This window comes from Salmo salar, chromosome ssa10 (genome assembly GCF_905237065.1).
Source record: "Salmo salar chromosome ssa10, Ssal_v3.1, whole genome shotgun sequence".
In the NCBI taxonomy this organism is placed as follows: Eukaryota; Metazoa; Chordata; class Actinopteri; order Salmoniformes; family Salmonidae; genus Salmo; species Salmo salar.
In genome coordinates this window covers 108,692,477-108,706,834 of record NC_059451.1, presented here as the reverse complement: position 1 = coordinate 108,706,834, position 14,358 = coordinate 108,692,477, and the positions used below count along the sequence as shown (strand labels likewise).

The 14,358-nt window shown below is 48.6% G+C and overlaps 1 protein-coding gene across 15 annotated transcripts in view; it reads left to right on the top strand.

Moving 5' to 3' along the window:
* Window positions 1–14,358, top strand: part of ppfibp2b (PPFIA binding protein 2b) — an 87,454-nt gene that overhangs the window by 43,833 nt on the left and 29,263 nt on the right. For 6 of the 15 annotated variants that reach the window (XM_045688386.1, XM_045688385.1, XM_045688379.1 and 3 more), the window contains exons 1-4: window positions 8,045–8,074; window positions 9,846–9,932; window positions 11,290–11,403; window positions 13,978–14,118. In XM_045688386.1, the coding sequence (XP_045544342.1) occupies window positions 8,060–8,074; window positions 9,846–9,932; window positions 11,290–11,403; window positions 13,978–14,118 (357 nt within the window). In that variant the 5' untranslated portion in view covers window positions 8,045–8,059. The other 9 variants (XM_045688381.1, XM_045688384.1, XM_045688382.1 and 6 more) reach the window with 5 other exon arrangements.

The window sequence follows — 14,358 nt, the reverse complement described above, 5'->3', positions numbered from 1 at the left end:
AGGGAGGGGGGTAATAGAGAGAGGGAGGGTGTTAATAGAGAGAGGGAGGGTGTTAATAGAGAGAGGGAGGGGGTTAGTAGAGAGAAGGAGGGGGTTAATAGAGAGAGGGAGGGGGTTAATAGAGAGAGGGAGGGGTTAATAGAGAGAGGGAGGGGGGAAATTGAGAGAGGGAGGGGTTAATAGAGAGAGGGAGGGGTTAATAGAGAGAGGGAGGGGGGAAATTGAGAGAGGGAGGGGTTAATAGAGAGAGGGAGGGGGGGAGGGGGAAATAGAGAGAGGGAGGGGGCAATAGAGAGAGGGAGGGGGCAATAGAGAGAGGGAGGGGGTTAGTAGAGAGAGGGAGGGGCTAATAGAGAGAGGGAGGGGGGAAATAGAGAGAGGGAGGGGGGTTAATAGAGAAAGGGAGGGGGTTAATAGAGAGAGGGAGGGGGCTAATAGAGAAAGGGAGGGGGTTAATAGAGAGAGGGAGGGGCAATACAGAGAGGGAGGGGCTAATGGAGAGAGGGAGGGGCTAATAGCGAGAGGGGAGGGGCTAATAGCGAGAGGGAGGGGTTAATAGAGAGAGGGAGGGGTTAATAGAGAGATGTAGGGGGTTAATAGAGAGATGTGGGGGGTTAATAGAGAGAGGGAGAGGGTTAATAGAGAGAAAAGGGAGGGGCTAATAGAGAGATGTAGGGGGTTAATAGAGAGAGGGAGGGGGTTAGTAGAGAGAAGGAGGGGGTTAATAGAGAGAGGGAGGGGTTAATAGAGAGAGGGAGGGGGCTAATAGAGAGAGGGAGGGGTTAATAGAGAGAGGGAGGGGGCTAATGGAGAGAGGGAGGGGGCTAATAGAGAGAGGGAGGGGCTAATAGAGAGAGGGAGGGTGTTAATAGAGAGAGGGAGGGGGTTAGTAGAGAGAGGGAGGGGGCTAATAGAGAGAGGGATGGGGTTAATAGAGAGAGGGAGGGGGCTAATGGAGAGAGGGAGGGGGCTAATAGAGAGAGGGAGGGGGCTAATAGAGAGAGGGAGGGTGTTAATAGAGAGAGGGAGGGGGTTAGCCATGCAAGCCATGCAAGTAGTGACTGTAGCTCTGTAGGATGGAGTCACTGTAGCACTCTGCTTCCTTGTTCCAGTTTCAAAACATGGCTGGGAACATGATCAGAGCACATCCACACAAGATGGATTACCAAACTGCTTTCTTTTTACGTCTGACAACGGTTGCATTATTTGCATCACTGATGATACAGCACAGTATGTATGCATTGTTGTCTCTCTGCGCGGGCTCTGCGGTTAAGGAAAGGACATGTCATGTGTCATATGCGGTGGTCTCTGATACCCCAGCCACCCACACTCCCGCGGCATGTCCAAGTGGCTGAATTTCTCCCCTGTGAGTCAAGCAGGAAATGCCCAGGGTGGAGAATGAGAGAGAGAGAGAGATCATGGTAACATACGCTGTAGGGTGTTAAGACGTAGGATCACTGAAATGTATTAAAGGCATCATGCCTCACAGTCACACTGTGTTCTGAGTCTAATTCACTTTACTGCAGTCAAGCTCTGCAAGGAGGACCATCTGTCTCACGTTGAGTTTACACACAGTATGAGTCTGAGTCTCACTCACTGTAACCCATGATTCATTACACTCTGCATGGAAGAGGCCTGTTGCAGCATGCCTTACATACATGTCACACGCTCCCTGTGTTTTTCTGTTTCTGTCTGTGTTCTGTGATGTGTGTACACTGCAGCCAAATGGCGCAGTGGGGAGGGGGCTGAGTGACTTTTAGAGAAAGGTCCCATAAACAGGAAATGGGACATCCAGAAAATGAATTCCAGTCTGAAGCTAATGGTAGGAGGGCTGTTGCTGCATTGGTCTGAAGACACAAGAAGAGGTAGATTAAAAAGAAGCGGGAGTGAGAGAGAGATGTGTGTATGTTTCTTTAAATGGTGCTTCCTCTCATCTTAAACCATAATCTGTTGAAGTTCAGGTTTATTTTGTGTCTAAGCTTATAAGAGGAGAGGGTGGGAAAGACTGTTCAGGAGAGACCATCGAGGAGAGAGAGAGTAAAAGAGAAACCATAGAGGAAAGAGAGAGTACGGAAAAGAGAGAGTTGGCATGGTCTGTGTCTTGTTGACATTAAAGCCTGTTGCTATGCTTTGCGCTGGCTGGATGCTCTTTCTCAGTCACAGCAGATGCTGGGGTCCGGGCTGCAGCAGCAGACATATATTTCTCTCTTTCTTGCGCTCTCTCTCTCTCTCTCTCTCTCTCTCTCTCTCTCTCTCTCTCTCTCTCTCTCTCTCTCTCTCTCTCTCTCGGTGGCGGGGTTTGGACAGTTGGCTCTCCACGTCAGGGAGGGAGTAAGGAGGGGAGCTGTGACTGACTCGGGAGGCAGGGATCTGGGTAAAAAAAAAAAACATCACAACGCAGCTGAGCGCTGAGCAGCACAAAGCCGGCTAGAGCCTCTCCTATCCTCTCCAGGCTGCATCTCTCCAGAGCTCCACAGCACTAGTCTCTCCACACCACTAGTCTCTCCACACCACTAGTCTCTCCACAGCACTAGTCTCTCCACACCACTAGTCACTCCACACCAATAGTCTCTCCACACCACTAGTCTCTCCACACCACTAGTCTCTCCACACCACTAGTCACTCCACACCACTAGTCACTCCACACCAATAGTCACTCCACAGCACAAGTCTCTCCACACCACTAGTCACTCCACAGCATTAATCACTCCACAGCACTAGTCTCTCCACAGCACTAGTCTCTCCACAGCACTAGTCTCTCCACAGCACTAGTCTCTCCACAGCACTAGTCACTCCACACCACTAGTCTCTCCACACCACTAGTCTCTCCACACCACCCGTCACTCCACACCACTAGTCTCTCCACACCACTAGTCTCTCCACACCACTAGTCACTCCACACCACTAGTCACTCCACACCACTAGTCACTCCACACCACTAGTCACTCCACAGCACAAGTCACTCCACACCACTAGTCACTCCACAACATTAATCACTCCACAGCACCTGTCTCTCCACAGCACAAGTCCCTCCACAGCACTAGTCCCTCCACAGCACTAGTCTCTCCACAGCACTAGTCACTCCACAGCACTAGTCTCTCCACACCACTAGTCTCTCCACAGCACTAGTCTCTCCACAGCACTAGTCTCTCCACAGCACTAGTCCCTCCACAGCACTAGTCCCTCCACAGCACTAGTCTCTCCACAGCACTAGTCTCTCCACAGCACAAGTCCCTCCACAGCACTAGTCCCTCCACAGCGCTAGTCCCTCCACAGCGCTAGTCCCTCCACAGCGCTAGTCCCTCCACAGCGCTAGTCCCTCCACAGCACTAGTCCCTCCACAGCACCAGTCTCTCCACAGCATAGCACTAGTCTCTACACAGCACTAGTCTCTCCACACCACTAGTCACTCTACAGCATTAATCACTCCACAGCACTAGTCTCTCCACACCACTAGTCTCTCCACAGCACTAGTCTCTCCACAGCACTAGTCGCTCCACAGCACTAGTCTCTCCACAGCACTAATCTCTCCACAGCGCTAGTCCCTCCACAGCGCTAGTCCCTCCACAGCGCTAGTCCCTCCACAGTGCTAGTCCCTCCACAGCGCTAGTCCCTCCACAGCACTAGTCCCTCCACAGCACCAGTCTCTCCACAGCATAGCACTAGTCTCTCCACACCACTAGTCACTCCACAGCATTAATCACTCCACAGCACTAGTCTCTCCACAGCACTAGTCTCTCCACAGCACTAGTCTCTCCACAGCACAAGTCCCTCCACAGCACCACAGCGCTAGTCTCTCCACAGCGCTAGTCCCTCCACAGCGCTAGTCCCTCCACAGCGCTAGTCCCTCCACAGCGCTAGTCCCTCCACAGCACCAGTCTCTCCACAGCATAGCACTAGTCTCTCCACAGCACTAGTCTCTCCACAGCACTAGTCTCTCCACAGCACAAGTCCCTCCACAGCACTAGTCTCTCCACAGCACTAGTCTCTCCACAGCGCTAGTCCCTCCACAGCACTAGTCCCTCCACAGCGCTAGTCCCTCCAAGGCACTAGTCCCTCCACAGCACCAGTCCCTCCACAGCATAGCACTAGTCTCTCCACAGCACTAGTCTCTCCACAGCACTAGTCTCTCCACAGCACTAGTCCCTCCACAGCACTAGTCTCGCCACAGCACTAGTCTCTCCACAGCACTAGTCCATCCACAGCACTAGTCTCTCCACAGCACTAGTCTCTCCACAGCACTAGTCTCTCCACAGCACTAGTCTCACCACAGCACTAGTCTCTCCACAGCACTAGTCCCTCCACAGCATAGCACTAGTCCCTCCACAGCATAGCACTAGTCTCTCCACAGCACTAGTGCCTCCACAGCACTAGTCTCTCCACAGCACTAGTCTCTCCACAGCACTAGTCTCTCCACAGCACAAGTCCCTCCACAGCACTAGTCCCTCCACAGCACAAGTCCCTCCACAGCGCTAGTCCCTCCACAGCGCTAGTCCCTCCACAGCGCTAGTCCCTCCACAGCGCTAGTCCCTCCACAGCACTAGTCCCTCCACAGCACCAGTCTCTCCACAGCATAGCACTAGTCTCTCCACAGCACTAGTCTCTCCACACCACTAGTCACTCTACAGCATTAATCGCTCCACAGCACTAGTCCCTCCACAGCGCTAGTCCCTCCACAGCGCTAGTCCCTCCACAGCACCAGTCCCTCCACAGCATAGCACTAGTCTCTCCACACCACTAGTCACTCCACAGCATTAATCACTCCACAGCACTAGTCTCTCCACAGCACTAGTCTCTCCACAGCACTAGTCTCTCCACAGCACAAGTCCCTCCACAGCACCACAGCGCTAGTCTCTCCACAGCGCTAGTCTCTCCACAGCGCTAGTCCCTCCACAGCGCTAGTCCCTCCACAGCACCAGTCTCTCCACAGCATAGCACTAGTCTCTCCACAGCACTAGTCTCTCCACAGCACTAGTCTCTCCACAGCACAAGTCCCTCCACAGCACTAGTCTCTCCACAGCACAAGTCCCTCCACAGCACTAGTCTCTCCACAGCGCTAGTCCCTCCACAGCGCTAGTCCCTCCAAGGCACTAGTCCCTCCACAGCACCAGTCTCTCCACAGCATAGCACTAGTCTCTCCACAGCACTAGTCTCTCCACAGCACTAGTCTCTCCACAGCACTAGTCCCTCCACAGCACTAGTCTCTCCACAGCACTAGTCTCTCCACAGCACTAGTCCCTCCACAGCACTAGTCTCTCCACAGCACTAGTCTCTCCACAGCACTAGTCCCTCCACAGCACTAGTCTCTCCACAGCATTAGTCTCTCCACAGCACTAGTCCCTCCACAGCATAGCACTAGTCCCTCCACAGCATAGCACTAGTCTCTCCACAGCACTAGTGCCTCCACAGCACTAGTCTCTCCACAGCACTAGTCTCTCCACAGCATAGCACTAGTCGCTCCACAGCATAGCACTAGTCTCTCCACAGCATAGCACTAGTCGCTCCACAGCACTAGTCTCTCCACAGCACTAGTCTCTCCACAGCACTAGTCTCTCCACAGCACTAGTCTCTCCACAGCATAGCACTAGTCGCTCCACAGCACTAGTCTCTCCACAGCACTAGTCTCTCCACAGCATAGCACTAGTCTCTCCACAGCATAGCACTAGTCCCTCCACAGCACTAGTCTCTCCACAGCACTAGTCCCTCCACAGCGCTAGTCCCTCCACAGCACTAGTCCCTCCACAGCACCAGTCTCTCCACAGCATAGCACTAGTCTCTCCACACCACTAGTCACTCCACAGCATTAATCACTCCACAGCACTAGTCTCTCCACAGCACTAGTCTCTCCACAGCACTAGTCTCTCCACAGCACAAGTCCCTCCACAGCACCACAGCGCTAGTCTCTCCACAGCGCTAGTCTCTCCACAGCGCTAGTCCCTCCACAGCGCTAGTCACTCCACAGCGCTAGTCCCTCCACAGCGCTAGTCCCTCCACAGCGCTAGTCCCTCCACAGCACCAGTCTCTCCACAGCATAGCACTAGTCTCTCCACAGCACTAGTCTCTCCACAGCACTAGTCTCTCCACAGCACAAGTCCCTCCACAGCACTAGTCTCTCCACAGCGCTAGTCTCTCCACAGCGCTAGTCCCTCCACAGCGCTAGTCCCTCCACAGCGCTAGTCCCTCCACAGCGCTAGTCCCTCCAAGGCACTAGTCCCTCCACAGCACCAGTCTCTCCACAGCATAGCACTAGTCTCTCCACAGCAATAGTCTCTCCACAGCACTAGTCTCTCCACAGCACTAGTCCCTCCACAGCACTAGTCTCTCCACAGCACTAGTCTCTCCACAGCACTAGTCTCTCCACAGCACTAGTCTCTCCACAGCACTAGTCCCTCCACAGCACTAGTCTCTCCACAGCACTAGTCTCTCCACAGCACTAGTCCCTCCACAGCATAGCACTAGTCCCTCCACAGCATAGCACTAGTCTCTCCACAGCACTAGTGCCTCCACAGCACTAGTCTCTCCACAGCACTAGTCTCTCCACAGCATAGCACTAGTCGCTCCACAGCATAGCACTAGTCTCTCCACAGCATAGCACTAGTCGCTCCACAGCACTAGTCTCTCCACAGCACTAGTCTCTCCACAGCACTAGTCTCTCCACAGCATAGCACTAGTCCCTCCACAGCACTAGTCTCTCCACAGCACTAGTCTCTCCACAGCACTAGTCTCTCCACAGCATAGCACTAGTCGCTCCACAGCACTAGTCTCTCCACAGCACTAGTCTCTCCACAGCATAGCACTAGTCTCTCCACAGCATAGCACTAGTCCCTCCACAGCACTAGTCTCTCCACAGCACTAGTCTCTCCACAGCACTAGTCTCTCCACGGCACTAGTCTCTCCACAGCACTAGTCTTTCCACAGCACTAGTCTCTCCACAGCACTAGTCTTTCCACAGCACTAGTCTCTCCACAGCATAGCGCTAGTCGCTCCACAGCACTAGTCTCTCCACAGCACTAGTCTCTCCACAGCACTAGTCTCTCCACAGCATAGCACTAGTCCCTCCACAGCACTAGTCTCTCCACAGCACTAGTCTTTCCACAGCACTAGTCTCTCCACAGCACTAGTCTCTCCACAGCACTAGTCTTTCCACGGCACTAGTCTCTCCACGCCACTAGTCTCTCCACAGCACTAGTCTCTCCACAGCACTAGTCTCTCCACTGCCAGGATAAGCAGTGAGCTCTCTGTCCATGTGTGTACAGTACACTACTGCTCTAGGTGCCCCGTTAAAGAGAGCTGTATTCATTAATCCACACCGTAGCAAAACACTCTGCAATGGAAAATCACAACGAGTGTTTCTTATTGGAATAGTTTAGGTAGTCCCTGTTTCAGTCCCTTTTCGTCCGTTTGATGCCTAGTGAACACGACCCTGTTCTCTGTAGCCTGTGTAACATCACTTAAGAGGAAGGGAAGTGGTCATTTGTCTGTGTGACAGAGAACAGGGCTGGCTCACCTCTGCCTTGGCTTTTGTTTACAGTCAGTGTAATGACTCTAATCACTGCTAGAAATCTCCATATGGACTCTGGCAGGATTCAGGAAGTGCTGTAACCAATCCCTTTCATCTTCTGGACGTCTAACAGCACAGCAGGAACCTGTTATAGATTAAAGCTTTGGTGCATTGTTTAACTTAACCATGTTCAACATCAACCATGGGGTACCTAGAAGGGAAAAGTAAGTATTAAGTTAAGACTTGATGAAATATGACACTGACATGCACTCACCTCACACCTCTCCTCTCAACACCCGGTTCTCAGGGGAAATGGAAAGAGAGCCTGTGACTCAACTTCCTATTTTAGATGTTAACAAGGTGACACTCCATCTTAACTCCTCCTTCACATCTACTGGACTGGTTGAACAGCGCAGAAGAGAAACTCCCCCGACTGTTTTTTTTTCTCTACAGGACCAGAAAGAAAGAAACGCCGCTCTTTTACACCTGATCATTAGGTTACTACCACATAGAAGGGCAGGACACACTACATTGGAGTTTCAGAGAGTTCAAGCAGTAATGGACAGTGAGTGGGTATGGACATGCATTACCTCCTAGAAAGTCAGTTGCGAAACATCTTTCTGAGTGGACTGCCCTATCAAATTACTTCAGAGAAACAGGTGTGCTGCCAGTACAGTCTGAGGCAGTGGCCCCCAGGACCAGGCAGCGCTATTAAACACAGGATTATCTGAAGCCGTACAGGGAGACAAACCCCCGCAAGCTCAGCGCTGCTGACAAGTCACAGTATGTATTTTCTCCTACTGTGACAGACCCTTATGACAAGTCCCCAAGACGATCACATGGGGCATTCGTACAGCTCGAAGGCTTAAGTCAAGACCATGTTGTTAAGACATCTCTGGAGGAGTTCTCAGGGGCTGAGTAAGACGAGCGGTATCCAACAGGGTGTTTGCATGAATGTACTGGTTGGTTGAGGAGACGTCCTAATGATTCATGTCAGCTGACTTGAGCCCAGAGAGCGAGGAAAAACTGCATTCCTCTGTAGAGGGGATTTTACAGGTCACAGGTTTCACACAACACACTATATATAATGAAGTGTTTTCTTATGCAAATCTGTGAAAACGCTCTTATGTCCTTGTTTCTGATGGGGGCCAAAGGGTCTGTTTTTGTATGTTAATGCCATGTCTCTAGTGAACAGAGCCACGTGGTAACATGTCACATTGTTGTGATGTTAAACGTGTTAAGATTCTCACCTGAGCTCAGATTTGGGTGTTAACATAAAGTACCAGTACTTTAAAAAGTATTTTAAAAAGTACCAATAAGTTTGGACACACCTACTCATTCCAGGGTTTTTCTTTATTTTTGCTATTTTCTACATTGTAGAATAATAGTGAAGACATCAAAACTATGAAATAACACATATAGAATCATGTAGTAACCAGAAAAGTGTTCCACAAATCAAAATATATTTTATATTTCAGATTCTTTAAAGTAGCCACTCTTTGCCTTGATGACAGCTTTGCACACTCTTGGCATTCTCTCAACCAGTTTGATGTCTTCACTATTTTTCTACAATGTAGAAAATAGTAAAACTAAATAAAAACCCTTGAATAAGTAGGCGTCCAAACTTTTGACTGGTACTGTATGTCTACTACTATTCCACCAGCTACCTCATATTAGAAACCATGTTTGAAATGGAGCTGTCTTCCAGCCGGTAGTTGTCTGGGCTTTGGCTGCAGCCTGTAATACTGTATCTGACACGGAATGAAGCTCAGACAGCAGTGCAGTGCAGTAGAAATAGTGTGTTCCCATACCAGGAGTCAAACCTGGGCCGCCTAGGTGTAAACAAAGAATCCTAACCGCTAGACCAGGGTTCCCCAACTGGTGGCTTGGGGGCCAAATTTGGCATGCGGGGGATTTTATTTATTCTAAGAGAACAAAAAAATATGTATATATATTTTTTTATTGTTGGACATAAAAGACTGTAAAAACACCAGCTAATCTGCTCAAAGTGATTTTAATCGGGAACATTTGTTCCGAAGTATTCCCACGCATACTAGATGTATGTGATCGTATACAATTGTAGTCTACAAACTATTTGTAAATATGTTTCGTCACCGTGACCATCCGCTAAAGAGAAAATCAGCCCGCTGCTGAATCTAGTTGATGGTCCCTGCACTAGACCATATGGAAAGATATTACAAAACACAAGACTTGTCTTTTTTCTTCTCTTTTATGCGGTCAGTGCAGGTGAATCGTTGATTGGTTAAGTTGTTTAGCCTGTTCAGTAAGTCTTCCTTCCCCTACGCCCATTCTTGACTCCTCTTTTGAATGTGTGTTTTTGCAGGTTAACCTTCGCTCCCCGGTGAACAATGAGAGCTATCAGGAGCGTCTGGTTCGGCTAGAGGGGGACAAAGAGTCTCTGGTTCTCCAGGTAAGGTGCTCATGTTTTCTCTCAGCCCTACTGTGTCTCTTGCAGGATCAGAGCGAGAATACCTGACCCCTTTTTTATTGTTTACTTCACTTTTGTTTATTATCTATTTCACTTGCTCTGGCATCGTGAACATATGTGTCCCATGCCAATATAGCCAATTGAATTGAATGAGAGAGAGAGAGAGAGAGAGAGAGAGAGAGAGAGAGAGAGAGAGAGAGAGAGAGAGAGAGAGAGAGAGAGAGAGAGAGAGAGAGAGAGAGAGAGAGAGAGAGAGAGAGAGAGAGAGAGAGAGAGAGAGAGAGAGAGAGAGAGAGAGAGAGAGAGAGAGAGAGAGAGAGAGAGAGAGAGAGAGAGAGAGAGAGAGAGAGAGAGAGAGAGAGAGAGAGAGAGAGAGAGAGAGAGAGAGAGAGAGAGAGAGAGAGAGAGAGAGAGAGAGAGAGAGAGAGAGAGAGAGAGAGAGAGAGAGAGAGAGAGAGAGAGAGAGAGAGAGAGAGAGAGAAGTATATCACAGAAATGTGAGACTGTCCAGGGCAGGCAGTGGGGCTGGAGGCTGTTGTGTGTAGCACAGGAGCTCAGTCACACAGTACGCCCCTAGTTTCCTGTTTTTCCCAAACAAACGTGTCTGGACAATGCCTCTGTCTTTGGCTGTACTGTGATTTGTCACGATGCTCCATGCTTTTTTACATCTGTGTAATTGGTAGCTTCTACATCTGTAATCTAGGCTAGACATATTTTCTCTCTTCCTACAGTAGTTCCTCCTCGGGCTCTGTCATGTCTTGTCTGCCTCAACGTGTGCTGCTTACAACTAGCTTTATCTCAGCCTTGTGCCAAAGTACTGTAGCCCTTTCTTTTGCACATGCCAGCACATTCATCAAGCCCCTGTGACAAATGCTGCTGATTGGCCAACGGGCCTGTGCCGGTTGACTGATAAAATGATTGGCTGCTACCTCCCCCAAGGTGCTTTAGCTTTACTGCTTCGCTTTCCTTTTTACCTGCTTCCCTGTGGGCTGGCCAGAGTGGGCTGGCCAGAGTGGGCTGGCCAGAGTGGGCTGGCCAGAGTGGGCTGGCCAGAGTTGTGGGCTGACCCACCAAGACAAAGAAAGAGGTAAAGTTTACTCAGCTCAGTTTTTGTAATTCAGTGAACCATGTCAAGTCAAGGGTAGGTTAGGTTATCTTTCATGACATTTCACATTGGCTGTTGACATAGAGTTCTACTCCGGCTGAGGAATGAAGTGAAACTACCTGTGTGTTGTCAGAGGAATTAGTGCTATTAGCATACAGGTAGTTCCAGAGCAGGCGAGAGGAGCTATTTGTCAATGTGAGTGACTGAGTAAGGTGTCCTGTCTGTGGGTTGTAGGTGAGCGTGCTTACAGACCAGGTGGAGGCCCAAGGAGAGAAGATCCGAGACCTGGAGAGCTCTCTGGAGGAGCACCACCACAAACTCAACTCCACTGAGGAAATGCTACAGCAGGTAAGAGAGAGACACTACCACTACTTTATCTGTGCTCAGTGTATTAGCATGGAGAGCTAAATATTGATGTTGTCAACCTCTACTTGTTTCCTAGATAAACATAGTCTTGTTTTAGTCTTAGATTATTTGAGTTGACTGTATTTTGTAAATGTGTGATTTATAGCACGTTTAAAGATTACAATGTGCTGTTGCTTAGTGACAAATGGAACCAACAAGCTGTTGTTTTTCTGTTTCCTTTCGTGGGCAGTAGGTGTGTGGTAAATTAGTAACAAGAGGTGTGGTTTCATGACATTCTTACCAACATAAGATACTGACGCTTCCTTTGAGTGACTCACCTCGATTGCACAAAGTTTGTCACTCAGAAGATGGAGGGATAGCTTTCAAAGTTCACTATCTTTCGATCTTACAAGCTGACTGACTCCATGGCATTATAAGAGCAGAAATATTTATGATAGTGGCCTCCACTAAGAGCAGACTGCATAATCTTACAATAATTACAGCATATTCTTTCTGAAGCTAGAGCAACATAAAAATGGAGGGAAAAGAAGACTTTCTCAAAATGTCCTCTCGATGCACACAGTTTAGGTGCACCCATACTAAAATAAATGTAGCTGTGTGTACCAGGACAGGCTGCTAAGCAGGCTTTGGATCAAAAGTGGAGCGGTCTTGTCTCTGCCTTATGCACCAGTAGGTATGAAGAAGGCAAAGTAAGTCAGTCAGTGCACCATGTTTGTTGTGGAAATGTAGGGAGGGAGACAGGGTGAGGGTTTTACAGTTTGTACTCTGACTTTAAGAGATGGGAGTGAGACAGGGTGAGGGTTTTACAGTTTGTACTCTGACTTTAAGAGATGGGAGTGAGACAGGGTGAGGGTTTTACAGTTTGTACTCTGACTTTAAGAGATGGGAGTGAGGGGGTGTGAGAGTGAGGATCCCTTGAGCTACATCTGCTTACTCCTCTTCTCAGGCTGTTACGTGCATTCCAAACACTGGAACGCAAAGCTACCCAATTTAAGGATCAAAAAGCCCTCTGTCTTGTTTGATTGTGTCTCATCCAGCCATTTAGTTCCCCATAAATGTCAGTAATAAACAAAGATTCAACTCGAAAGTGAATTTGTTTTTTATCATTTTTATTGGCCTCAAATGCCAAGCAGATTGTGTTTCTTTCATTTTGTTGCCTTTGTACATAGGCACAGGTCTAGGGGAACATCTTTCTTCCACCTGAGAAATACCATTTCCTGTTATTACATTATCTCACAAGGTCATGCAAAAAACAAATGCTTAATGTGGTTATATAGGAGAGACCAAAGCCACTGGTGTCTACTGTCTACAGTGCTCTGTGGTGTGACTGGTAATTGTCAGCTGGACCCTAGTGTTAGACCTGCATTTTTAACCAGACATTGTCTACCTTCACATTGTTTGGCCGCATTGGAGTTTTGATGAGATCTGTTTGAACAATGAGCATGTTTACATGCACAGTAATAATTCGATATTGAACTGATTATGACAGTAAGCAGATTATTAGTCTGCGTATCTAAATCAGCATACGGTCAAAATCGAAGTAAGCATACACTGATTAAAACACCTGGTTTTCTGATCAATCTTTCACATTATTAGGACAGGTAAACACCTTCATCGTCGTTCCATCAGTGTATTTGATCTACACATGTGCTTGCACCAGCCGAGCGAGCCTCCCTCTTTAGCACGAGTGAAGTGAGTTTGGAACAACTGTATGTATGCGTCTTAGAAGTCGTTTTCACATACACACTTTATATGTCCGAACTCTGAATCAAATATGCTTCCCAAAAATAACATGGTCGCTGTGGAAGAATGTTTATTTTGATTGGTGATTTCCTGCATCTATCAGAGTGCTATTAGGAATCCTGATTTCAGATGTGTTAATCTGATTGTCCACAATAATCACATTATTGTGTGCATGTAACCAAACTCATTGTGTGTAGTGTGATTAGGCCTGGTCAATTTATAGATGAATCTTTGTCACTGCTGTTCTGAACTTCGAATGGAGATGGCTATTCTGAGTCTCAAGAGAATTCTTCTCAGTATCTGCTGCCAGTTCCAGTAAAAGCTAATGGATGAGTGTGTTGGGCAGATTATTTCACCAATAGACTCATCAGCCCTATACTTACTCAGAGCCACATGCCTGTGAGGGATGCCAGGGAGGGATGCCAGTATCAAACAGTGTCTTCTTTCTATGTGTCTCAATCAACGAAAGACACACACACACACACACACACACACACACACCATACACATCTCTCCGTCAAAGCGTTAAGCACCCATTCATAAAACAGTTTGTGTCATCCCTGTTGGGCACATGTGGATTCACCACTAATTTCCTTCTGCTTGGTTTACTGAATCAGCACCGTACTGCACCGCACTGTTCTCCATTCCGTTCTCCATCCCTGGTTCCCTGGCTGAACTTTTGGTTTGGGGGAACTTTTTGCCCAGTGGAGCGGCAACTGACTTTGTACTGCGCTCTGGTCAGTGGATGCGTTGTGTGTGTGTGTGTGTAGGGGAGTGTTAATGTGTGTGTCTCTGTGGCTGTGTGCTGCACAGGAGCTGCTGAGCCGGAACTCGTTGGAGACCCAGAAACTAGATCTGATGGATGAGGTTTCCTACCTGAAACTGAAGCTGGTCGGCATGGACGAGGAACAGAACCACAACGACAGCAGCAAGGACCAGCAGAACAAAGCTGAGGTACAGTACTGTAGTGGGCTGGTTAACTGGGCTGGTTAACCATAAAACATAACTTAAACTAGAATTAAACTGAAATTGAAAAGCACTCCACTCAGACCTTTGTTTGGTGGCACCATTAAGCCACAGCTGTTAGCAAGAGTCCCACAAAGCATTATGAAGTGAGCCAACTTAGTATGTTTTCTAGTTCAAACAGTACTGGAATGCCAAGTGAAAAATAACATCATTCCATCAGTAGCGAGT